General features: G+C 39.1%; 1 protein-coding gene across 1 annotated transcript; it reads left to right on the top strand.

Moving 5' to 3' along the window:
- Positions 1–6,740: 6,740 nt before the first annotated feature.
- LOC135946393 (low density lipoprotein receptor adapter protein 1-like) lies at positions 6,741–10,970 on the top strand. The gene is made up of 7 exons (XM_065494603.1): positions 6,741–6,747; positions 7,264–7,445; positions 9,085–9,197; positions 9,253–9,364; positions 9,425–9,569; positions 9,625–9,722; positions 10,268–10,970. Exons 1-7 carry the CDS (start codon positions 6,741–6,743, stop codon positions 10,472–10,474), a joined length of 864 nt encoding a protein of 287 aa, XP_065350675.1. The 3' UTR covers positions 10,475–10,970.
- The last annotated feature ends 177 nt before the right edge of the window (positions 10,971–11,147 follow it).

Genomic DNA, 11,147 nt, shown 5'->3' with positions numbered 1-11,147 from the left:
CAGACGTAAATTATAAAGCTGCTGCTTTTTTGCTGTCAAGAATAATCACAAACAAATTAGTCCTTTTCGTTTTCATCTCATATTCAGACGCTTTTATTACAAACTTGCAACTGAATTTTGTAGCAAAAATCGTCTGTCTCTTTCTCTCTTTCTCTCTGCAGACGCTCGGGGCTGCTTTTGTGCGCTCTCGCTAGCTTTGCCTCCCACGCTCACTCGCTCTTTTGAGGCGAATTCAGAATTAAAAAAAGCGTTTTCGCCGCAGTAGAGGCGTGTAATTTGCATGATAATGAAAATGGTACAAAGGAGGCGAGTGCGTGCGCCAACGGCCCAGATGCGATACGCATTATATTCATCAATAACAATTTGGCCGCTGCGTATCGCTATCCACCCCGAGTTTCGTAATCCCACCACGCGGAATAATGAGCTAATTTAATCTCCTTTTGATGAAACTTCATCTATTATATATTATTTTATTACTTTGGAGTATTTAAAGACCGTCTTTGACGAGGTTTCTGTGCACACCAATCGATTCCTGAGGTCCAGCGGGACGTGCGAACATTTTTTCCCGCCAAAACATTATGAATGCGACAACTGCGCATGCGTCAGAGGTGGCTAGATCTGCCAAAGAAGTCATTCCTACAGGCGATCTCTCTGCAAGTGCTCAAACCAGCTCTGACGCATGCGCAGTCCTCGCATATATCCGTTCATATATTTTTGGCGGGAAAAAAATTCGCACGTCTCGCTGGACTTTTTTAACGAAAAAAAACATCCAATTTACCTAATTCGACCCTCAGGAATCGATTGGTGTGCTCAGAAACTTCGTCATTTGAAAAACTGTCCGAAAATCTGAAAAACGGAACAAAAATCGTTATAATTTCCTACTATATTCAGTTTAAAACTGCAGTAAATGCCTCTTTACCCAAAATTTTCATTTCTGTGCCAGGAAATAAGCCAATCATTTCAATTTCCCATCCTCTCTAGCAGCTGTTGCAACACAAAATTTGCAAATATGCAAATTATTTCTACCCCGACGGCGTTTAAAAAATAAATTAAATCAACCACACGTGTTCGATTGCTTTATTTATTCCCGTTTTGCTTGATGGTGTTCATTAAACAATTATGCACCTTGCTGAGCAATTTACACGGCCAATTAGCGATGGCTGAACAAGTTGCTTTAATCACTTCGCCATTGAGCGAGCGAGCGAACGACCTATAAAAATCGCACTCGTCTGGCTATAATTACACACGCATTTTGAGGGCATTATTATTACAACTTCTTATTCTGCTGCGATGGGGTTACGGGCTGCATATATGAAATTGCGAGTTCCTTAAATTTCCCACGGCCAGATGGCGTAGCACGTTTTTACGATGTTTCCAGCCGTAAGGGAGTTCGTGACTGTGGTCATAATTAATATTTGGGACGAGCCCTGTGCACTTTAGGCCCTTGGAAATTGTAACCGTGTAGTATGACGTCAATCTGAACACGAGTTTCAGCTTTATGGAGCAAAGGGTCGTTCGAAAATTTATGATATTACATATTTTTATGATATGTAGGTGGTAATTTCTAAAGTTTAAATATACCGACTCGTTTTGGCCATATATAATGATTAAATTTTACATTTTAGTGGATTTCCCCGCAAAAAGCTTTATTGCATATACAGATTTGGTCGTAAGGATAAAAAATATAGATAGGTAGCGGTGTAAATTTTCGAGAAAATCGGCCTTAAAGTTAGCATTGTTTCAAATGGAGAATTCTCAAAGGAATTTTGCAATCGTGATTTTCACTGAATTTCTTCATTTCCTCCAAGAAAGACTCACACTGTCAAATAGATCTCAATTAGAGGATTCCAAATCACGTGAGAAAACATGGTCAAACGCTGGAAATTTTGCAGAAAACTGGCAAAAACCATTTGATTGGTCAACAGAGGGGGGCGTGGCACGCTCTTTCCCGCTGTAATAATTTTTCTGTGATGATTCCCGAATATATTAACTTAATTTTGGGCATTTTTATTTTTCCCTAAATATTTTTAAAGGTAATTTGACGGCAAAAACTAAATCCTTTTGTTTAAAAAGGGCGTATAAGAAGAAAAATTAAAAAAATTGGAATTTGGAGCACTTTCGGTCAGCATTAAATGAAAAAAATTGGACAATTAGGGTTAAATTTTCATGTTATATATTTTTTAAATTAAAAAATCCCTATTATTCCTCTTTAAATTTCAGAAATGCGGAAAAACAAACGAATTCTTCTTTCAAATGATCAGTATTTATATATAAAAATTTTTTGAAACCTAAAATTCATATTTCTTCCGAAAGGGTTTGTGAAACTCGGATAATTCAAATATTTGTCGAGTGTTTTAGCCGGAAACTTTGCAATATCAGTCTGAAAAATTGTCCACAACATAAAATCACTTTTTCGGCAGAAATAAAAAAGTCAATTCCGCAGTCAGTTGATGGACGACGGGAAACGATTGAAGTTAAACAAAAACGGACCAAATTTCCAATAACAGAGATACAAAATTACGTAAAATAAAGCGAGCGAGGCATGAAATATTTGATGATGTGCCCGAGCGGCAATAACCGAAATTGAATCTGCTTTCATTGGCGGAGTGCGAGACTGCGAGGCGAAGGCAAATTTGCCGTGCATAACGACCCGCGCCGGGCCAAATGGGCTGGAAAGGCAAAAAAAATATTATACATAGAACAACGCGGACAAAGTGCAGAGGCGCTTTTCGGGGAGAACATCTCGGCCCCAAATGGCTCTCAGGGCAAATGTAAACACATAAAAGTCGGCGATAAAAGTGCAGGGTGCAGTGCAAGCGGGCGTATCGATTCGAGAGCGTCGTTTCGGATCCTCTCTCTCTCTCTCTCGCTCCCCCGAGCCCAGCCGGAGAACAATGACGCACGGATTTGCATTCCATATGTACTCCGTGTGTTAGTTATTATTTGTTCGGACGCTACATGGCGCCGAGCCAAGTTGGAGCGGCGCCAGTTCGAATTTTATTCACATCCAATCAAGTCCGAAACGACCCCAAGAGATAAATAGAAAGAGCCACGTGAGAGAGATGTGCGGATTTTTCATCTGCCAGTGTCAGAGACTGTGAGTAATGAAACTCGGCCATGAAATATTAAAATATACTGGCCAACCCCTTATCCGTCTTCATGACGTGCCCGCCGAGATTTGCCTTGCAAATTTAATTTTCTGATGGAAAAACAGGAAACTGGGTTATGAAGACTACGAGCGAGGATAAAATTTACGTAAAATATTTCTTGGAGAAGGATTTATTTTAATGCCGTTTATTTTTAGAGAAAATCGTTAAAAAGAACGGAATAAAAATTATATAGGCTTTACTGCTTTGATTTTTTTCTCTCTGGAAAAAAATTAAACTTTTCAACCCGAACTTTTTGTCCTCAATTTTATTTTTATCCTTGGAAGGGTACGAAAAACGTGAAAAAATCGTATTATTTTCAAGACTAGCATTTTCCGTTGCGATCTGTGTTGGTTTCCCGCCGGTCAGAAGTAAATACGGCGTCGAAATTTATAGTTTTTTTAATATTCACCCATTTTGAAGTTGCGCAGTAAATTTGTGCGCATCTTAAACATGCGCAGTATGTTCAGATCGCTTCTCCATCTCACAGGAAGGCTAAAACTCATCACTGCGCATGCGTGACCCAAATTAAAACCTTCTGCGCAGTCGTAATTCCCACCAGGGGCCTGGGTTGCGATCTGTGTTGGTTCCCGCCGGGCAGAATTCAATATGGCGTCGAAAGAATGGAGGTCAATCCAGTCGGCCAATCAGAAGCGTCGAAAAAGGGGCGTGCCGACCTAATAATTTCGTTCCCGCGTTTTTTGTTACATTTCCATCAGCCTGATGTGCCATCTAATGGTCGATTCGCTAATTACTGGCTGTTCCAATTTTATTTTACGTTTGTTGGATAAATAATTTGACTTTTCTGCCAGAAAACCGACTAATTGGAGTTTAAAAATGTAGGACAAAATTAAAAGTGAACAGACAATTCGAGGTCTAGGTCAAAACAATATAAATCTTTAAATAAATTGCTTGTTTTTGGAACGGAAGGAGGAATTTGTATATCTACCACATCGAATTGAGTAAATGGCCGGCCTTGCAAAGGCTGTTTCACGAGCAGAGTGAAATCTTATTTGCCAGGCTTTCGAGACTATTACGTATTCAAACGGTTGATGGACAAGGGTTTCCGCTCATTACAATTTCCAATGAAATTCCACGCGAGGCCGGACAGTTAACGCGCCGCTGCAGCCTCGAATTACGCCAGATCAACTTTTTGCGCTTTGTGCTCCGTTTTCAGTGAGAGAAATTGAGACGCGAGAGAGGAACAGGTCCACGCATAGTAGTAGCGATGAGATAAAAGTGGAAAATCAGCGTGCGTCCCCCGCGAGCGAGGCTGATTGAATGCATAAATAATCAGAACACGTGGCTGCGGCAGCGGCGGCTGCGGCAGTGCTTTCGGAAACAATGAAAAAGCACCAAATTTATTCTGCTAGCTGCGCTCTCGTGTTTCCAGGCACTGATTTCGAGGGATTATTTATGCGCATAAATTTATACACGAGAAATAACACATGCAGCGAAAGAAAAATGATACTTTCCGCCGGCTGACACTTTTGTGACTCAGCTTTGAATGCGTATGTCTTTTGGCAAATCGCTCGAGTTGTCTCTGAAATAGACTCGACTTGACAAAGACTTCTGCATTTGGTAAACTTGAAAGAGAAGCGATGTATATCGATCCCACTGCGTTTATTTTCGGGTAAAAATATATTCCGTGATTCACAGCAGCAGCTAGAGCGATAAAAAAGGTGCAAAAGCCTGACACACCGACAGTCAAGAGTGAAATATATTGCAGCTTTTCGCCGTAAAATACAGTTTAAATCGATGGCTATAAATAGTATATTCAACGCTTTATTTTCACACCAGTTAATTAAGGTTTAAAAAGCCTTTCATCGATTTACAATCGTGCAGAGAGAATTGTGGCTTTATATTCCCAATTTTTTATTTTATTTGAGATGGAAACTTTTTAAAATTCACTTTACAAATTGGTTTGAAATGCGCTAAATTGCTCCACTCGTTTTAAAAAGTGCTGCAAACTCCCCATTTAATTGTTTTTCGGCCTTTTTCATTATTCGACCTTAAAAATGGTTATATTTTGCAAAAAACAAATCAGATTTCGAACATTTATGTATTTTAATTTAATTTATTTCATTTAAAACCCCTCATTTTGGGCATTCGCGCTGACTTTAAACATTTTAAGGATTTTAAGCTTTATATTTGTTTCGGAAAAATGCACAAAATCTCGGAAACGTAGCAAAATACGGAAAAATGAGGCTTTTAAGGGTTCTTTTCATCTATCTTTTCTTTAAAAATTTGAAATAAATTATACAGCCCCCAAAAATTTTTATTTAGACAAAATGAAAAGCTTAAATAAACTCACTTGAATCGTTTTAGCTGAAATGTAAAATTATTGAATTTTTCAAAACTATTCAACTTTCACAACGTACTCATCAGTTAGAAAATCAGTTTAAGAGCAGTCTGATAATACATATTTTTTTGAATTGCTTGCGTGTGTAATTATTTCTTTTTCTGTTTTAATATCAATCCAGATTATCAAACTAATAATTTAAATGCAAATTTAGACGATTTTGGGATTTTAAGACAGTTTTAAATTAAATTAAGTTGGTAAAAACACACTGAAACTAATGATTTCAAACTAAAAAATGAAGAAATTTCATTATGTGGCAGTGGAAAAACTTTAAAAAACATTTAGAAAATAATCTCTCGATTTAGGCCTTCGGATTCACCCTCTGCGTTTCTATCAGCGGCTGATTTTGCGTCGTTTTCGAGTATGTATCCTGCTAATACCAGGGGCCAAACCACTAAATCGGAGGCTCTCGAGGATTAGTGCCCTCTGAGCGGCCTCGTCGGCAAGAATTTGGCAACGGTTCACTAGAGTCTCCCGGGAAATGCGCCAAATTAGAAGAGCAAAATACCCAAAGTTGAGAGGTGCGTTGACCTGCGATCTTTTCTTTATAAAATCCATTAAATCGATGGAAAATCACCGGCTCTTCACGTGTGCACGCCATGTGCAGGTGCCATTTATTTTGAGCGTTGGCTGAAATTCCGAATTCCGACATTCCGAGCCAAGCAGACAAGGTCGCTCACGTGTCAAAAGCGTGGCTCGTATACACTATATAGTGAGCTGTTTCAAGATCAAACGTACGCAAATTTCCTCACCGGTGCCAAAACTTCGAGAGAATAATAAACAAAATATGCGCTGACCTCGTTGATAATGCATTTCCATTTCCCTCTGCTGACGCACGGAATTAATTTATTAATATTTTTCTGATTTATGGGAAAAAAAGGTCAAGTGCAAGGCGCACGCTTTTTGATAACACGAACGCGTCACCAAATGTTTACAAACATTGCCGTTGGAGAAAAGGGGAAAATAAAAAGTCTCGGCTTTTGTTTTGTGGTGAAATTTCATCTCTATCTGCTCTTTGCTCCACACGCAAAAGACTTTTATGGCAGAGCAAGATCACTAGGTCAAGCTGACGCCGAGAAAGAATATTTTAATTTGTGCAGACGCAGTTTGCAATAATTGTTTTCTGCGTAGGCGAAATGAAATAAAAAATAAAATTGCGAAACACTTAACAATAACAATACCATTTTGTGTTTAAATTTAGAAATAAACTAAACGTACTGCGCATCTTAAGCATGTTAAGTATGTTCAGATCGCTTTAAAATCTGACAGGGAGGCTCGAATTTATCACTGCGCATGCTTGGCCCAAATTAAAACCTTCTGCGCAGTCGTAATTCCCACTGGGGTCCAGGTTGCGATCTGTGTTGGTTCCCGCCGGTCAGAAGTCAATATGGCGTCGAAATAATGGTGGACAATCAGGAGACAGTCTAGCGGCCAATCAGAAGCGTCGAAAAAGAGGCGTGCCGACCTGATAATTTCTTTCCCGCGTATTTTGTTACATTTAAATTGGCCTAATGTGCCATCTAACGGTTGATTCGCCAATTAACGGACTAATCAGCTGTTAGTAAAGAAATAAAAACAAAAATATTCACTGTGCAGAAGCTATTTTGTAAGCCAATTTCATTTTACGTTTGTTTTCTGCGTATAGGCGAAATGAAATAAAAAATAAAATTGCGAAACACTTAACAATACCAATACCATTATTATTTTGTGTCTAAATTTAGAAATAATCCATAAACTGATCGGCTTATTCTCAAGTGTGTGTGTGTGCCTTGTTTCCAGAGCTCTCCGAGGACTTTGTGCTTGGCAAGCAAGAAGCAGAGTCGAACACGAACCTCGAAGGTGTCTCGTTCGACGTCAAATATCTGGGCAGCACCTTGGTCGAGACCCCGAACGGCGAGGGCTCCACCGCCGAGGCCATAAAAACCGTCATCACCATGGTGAGCGCTTGTACTTTCCTCCCCGGAAAATCGCGATTTTTATTTTTGACGTGCTCCAATAATTGAGATGGATTGTTTCCGCTCGCTCAGCAAAAACACTCACATCGACAACAATAATTGCTTATTTCGCGTGCGTCAGTTATTTCGCAAGTGAAGTGAAGCAGTGAAGTGCTCTGTGCTCTGCAGAGCGCCAGCAGGCAAATCAATTACCCACTGAAACGTGTTGTTTGCCAATTTCACAGAAGGAACCAATTACGCACTATGCGCTTCGTCTCTCGCGCAAAACACTCTCTTGGCGGTTGATAATTAAGCGAGACACGAGGAAAAGCACCCAAATAAATTCTCGCTGTTTGCCATTTCACGCTTGAGCCGATTATAAAGAGCAACAAAAAGACGCATTTGCTAAAACGTGTTCACACGTTCTTATTTTTTGCTGATTGTGAGTGAGCAATACGAACAGAAACAGATTTTTGTACTTATTTTTCTGTTAAAGACTAGTTTTTTCTCAATTTTTAATGACAAATAGAAAGCGAAAGAATAAAAAAGTCTTTTAAACAATTAATTCTTTAAAAATTTTCGTTTTCCCGATAATTAGCCTTTGCGTTTAAATAATCTTTTCATTTTATTTTTCAACTTAAAGGCTACAAATTATTTTTTTCATAAAGGAATGGGTTTCAAATTTGGCCTATTCCAAGTTAAAAAATAAAATTCCATTAAGCTTAGACGGTATCCAAAATTATATTATTTAATGATTATTTTGAGAACGCTTCTATAATAATTTATAATTAAAGCGAGGGTATTGAGCTACACTCATCAAGCTCAATCGAATTAACGCATTAATTTAGTTCATCGGTTTAAATCAAAGGTCATTACGGGTCAATTTCTGGACATTTCGGCTGTTATTCCTAATCATACGTGTTTATATCAACAAATTTGGCGTAGAACTCTCTTAAAGACCGCCTTTGACGAAGTTTCTGAGCACATCAATCGATTCTTGAGGGTCGAATTAGGTAAAGTGGACATTTTTCCCACTCAAATAATGCAGCGCGACGCGCGAACTTTTTTTCCCGCCAAAACAACATGAATTCGAGAAGTGCGCATGCGTGAGAGCTGGCTGGATGTGACAATGAAGTCATCCATACAGGTGGTCTCAATGCAAGAAGTGCTAAAATCAGCTCTCACTCATGCGCACTTCTCGCTCTCATATTGTTTTAGCGGGAAAAAAAGTTCGCACGTCACGCTGCACTTTCTGGTCAGGAAAAATATCCATTTTACCTAATTCGACCTTCAGGAATCGATTGGTGAGCTCAGAAACTTCGTCAAAGACTGTCTTTAAATTAACATTTGAAAATCATTTAATAAAATTTTTAATTTTGCATTCTTTAAAATTCAAGCTCAATTTACCAAGGAAATAAATCCAGCAAATTACTGATATTTAATTATATTAGTTTTATTTCTTAAGGTACAGTTTATTTTTATTCAGTTCTTTTTTTAAATTCCACTCTCTGCTCTTTAGAAATAATTTATTCCTACTAAATTTCTGCGTGTTTTTAATCATTAAACTTCTGGCGGTTCCCATTCATCCTTTCAAATAAATTAAAAAATAAAACCTATAAATCCCAATTTCTTTTGTTTTCAGGCGAAGGCGAGTGGCAAAAAGCTGCCAAGGGTGAGCCTGACGGTCGGCCTAAACGGCATCAGAATGGTGGACAACGCCACCGACGAGATCCACTTGGACGTGTCAATTTACAGGTGAGCCGCGTATAAGCAGAACATAATTAGTTTCAACTAACTTTGCATTTCGCAGGATATCCTATTGTTCGGCCGACGCCACTTATGACCACGTATTCGCTTTCATCGCCACCAACAGCAACGAGACAATGGAATGCCATGCTTTCCTCTGCCCCAAAAGAAAAGTGGTATGGGTCGCGCGCGAAAGACAATTAAATTGTTTTTATTTTGTTATATTCGAATTGCAGGCGCAGGCAGTCACCTTGACCATTGCACAGTCGTTCACCATGGCTTACGAACTGTGGCAGATTTCGCAAACAAAACACGACTCGCTGCCGGAGAAGACGGACAATAACTCTGACGATAGGCAGAACGAGGACGACCCAATCAAAGGTATATACAATTCAATGCAATTTTCGCTCTGATCACCCAATCAATTTCTATTCAGAAATGGTCAAAATCGAGGCCATCCCGAAGAGTCGCAGCCATAGTCTTCTGATTGACCTTTCATCCGAGGTGCCCTCCTGCGCCGAACCTGCAAACTGGGTGAGTTTTTTTTCTCAACAACGCGTCAAAAAGTATCATAGAATGTGTTCCGATCGATTCCTGAGGGTCAAAATAGGCGGGGAAGTTAATTTTTGCGGTTTAAAAACGTTTTGTGACGTGCGAGAAGCAAAACGCACGTTGTTTTGGCGCGCAAAACGTTTGAATCCTTTGGTTGCTCTACTGCGTAAGCTGCCAATGCCAAGCACGAAGCATGGCTGTGACGTCAGAGGGGAGACGCATGCGCAATAGTGACCAAAAAAGATTCAAACGTTTTGCGCGCCAAAGCAACGTGCGTTTTACTTTGCGCCTCTGCTCGCACGTCACAAAACGTTTTACAACCAGAAAAATTATTTATCCCACCTATTTCGACCCTCAGGAATCGATTGGAACAAACGAAAATGTGTTTCAGTAGGTCCTTAAATTTATAGTACAAGAAAAATGCAAAAAATTAGTTTTTTTGTAATAAAGATGTATTTTTTTCCCTAAAAATTGCTCCTATGTGTGTGTGAACCAAATTTAACGCAAAACCGATTTTGTGGTTCTAGGTGTGCTTCGAGGAGGACGAATTCGAGAACCTGAACTCGAGTTTCGCGCGTCTGGCGGCGAGCCGGAGCAGCTCGTCGAACACGCCGGTGAGCACCCCTTTGAACCCTCCTCCGCGCTCCATCAGCCTGGACCCGTCGCCGTCGTCGGCCGGCACCAAGAACCCGTGGAACGAGCAGCACAACAGTATTGACCTGTTTTGCTCATGACAGAAACGCGCTCAGTGGACCGACTTCAGCTGAATTTGAGGAGGAACTATTCATGTTTTATTTCGGAAAGAAGTCAGCAATGCGTTTATTTTTACTCGCGAGTGTTTCAAATTTTATTCAGAGTTAGCGGAAGTTTCTTTTGAAATTTCGGAAAGATGGAAAGAAGTGTTGTATATACATATCCACCGGCACACATTTCTATATATTGTATCTAGCGGAGACAACTTTTAGAGAAAGATCAAATTAATACAATTATATTTCATCGTGTTGTATATAAATGTGTAAAATTCGACCACTGCGAAATGCGGAACCAACAATTTGAATCTACAGTAACACCAACATTCCTACGTCTATTTTACGGAATTTAATTGGAATAAAACAAAACAAAAATCTCGTAGTCGATGGGTAAATAAATTATTATTGTAATAACATGGTACTATTAATCTTTTATGTGTGATAATAAAAACTAGGAATCTTTTGATCCATATAAATCAAACCACGGGTCGTTTCATTTCAGATTTTTTCCATGAACTTTATTCGTATCAGTAATAATTTTCAATATAAAGCACAGCATCAATCAATTTAATAAAAACAGTTGTTGTTTGTATAGTAATAGTGTGTATGTGTGTGTGTATTTATTATTAAGTATTTATTTTATTTTTCCGTCACGGAA

Source organism: Cloeon dipterum, chromosome X (genome assembly GCF_949628265.1).
Source record: "Cloeon dipterum chromosome X, ieCloDipt1.1, whole genome shotgun sequence".
Classification (NCBI taxonomy): domain Eukaryota; kingdom Metazoa; phylum Arthropoda; class Insecta; order Ephemeroptera; family Baetidae; genus Cloeon; species Cloeon dipterum.
This window is presented reverse-complemented; position numbering and strand designations above follow the sequence as displayed.

Coding starts and splice junctions, on each gene's coding strand:
- LOC135946393 (XM_065494603.1), top strand. Junction 7,446..9,084: donor TAAAAACCGTCATCACCATG/GTGAGCGCTTGT, acceptor TTTTGTTTTCAG/GCGAAGGCGAGTGGCAAAAA. Junction 9,723..10,267: donor GCGCCGAACCTGCAAACTGG/GTGAGTTTTTTT, acceptor TTGTGGTTCTAG/GTGTGCTTCGAGGAGGACGA.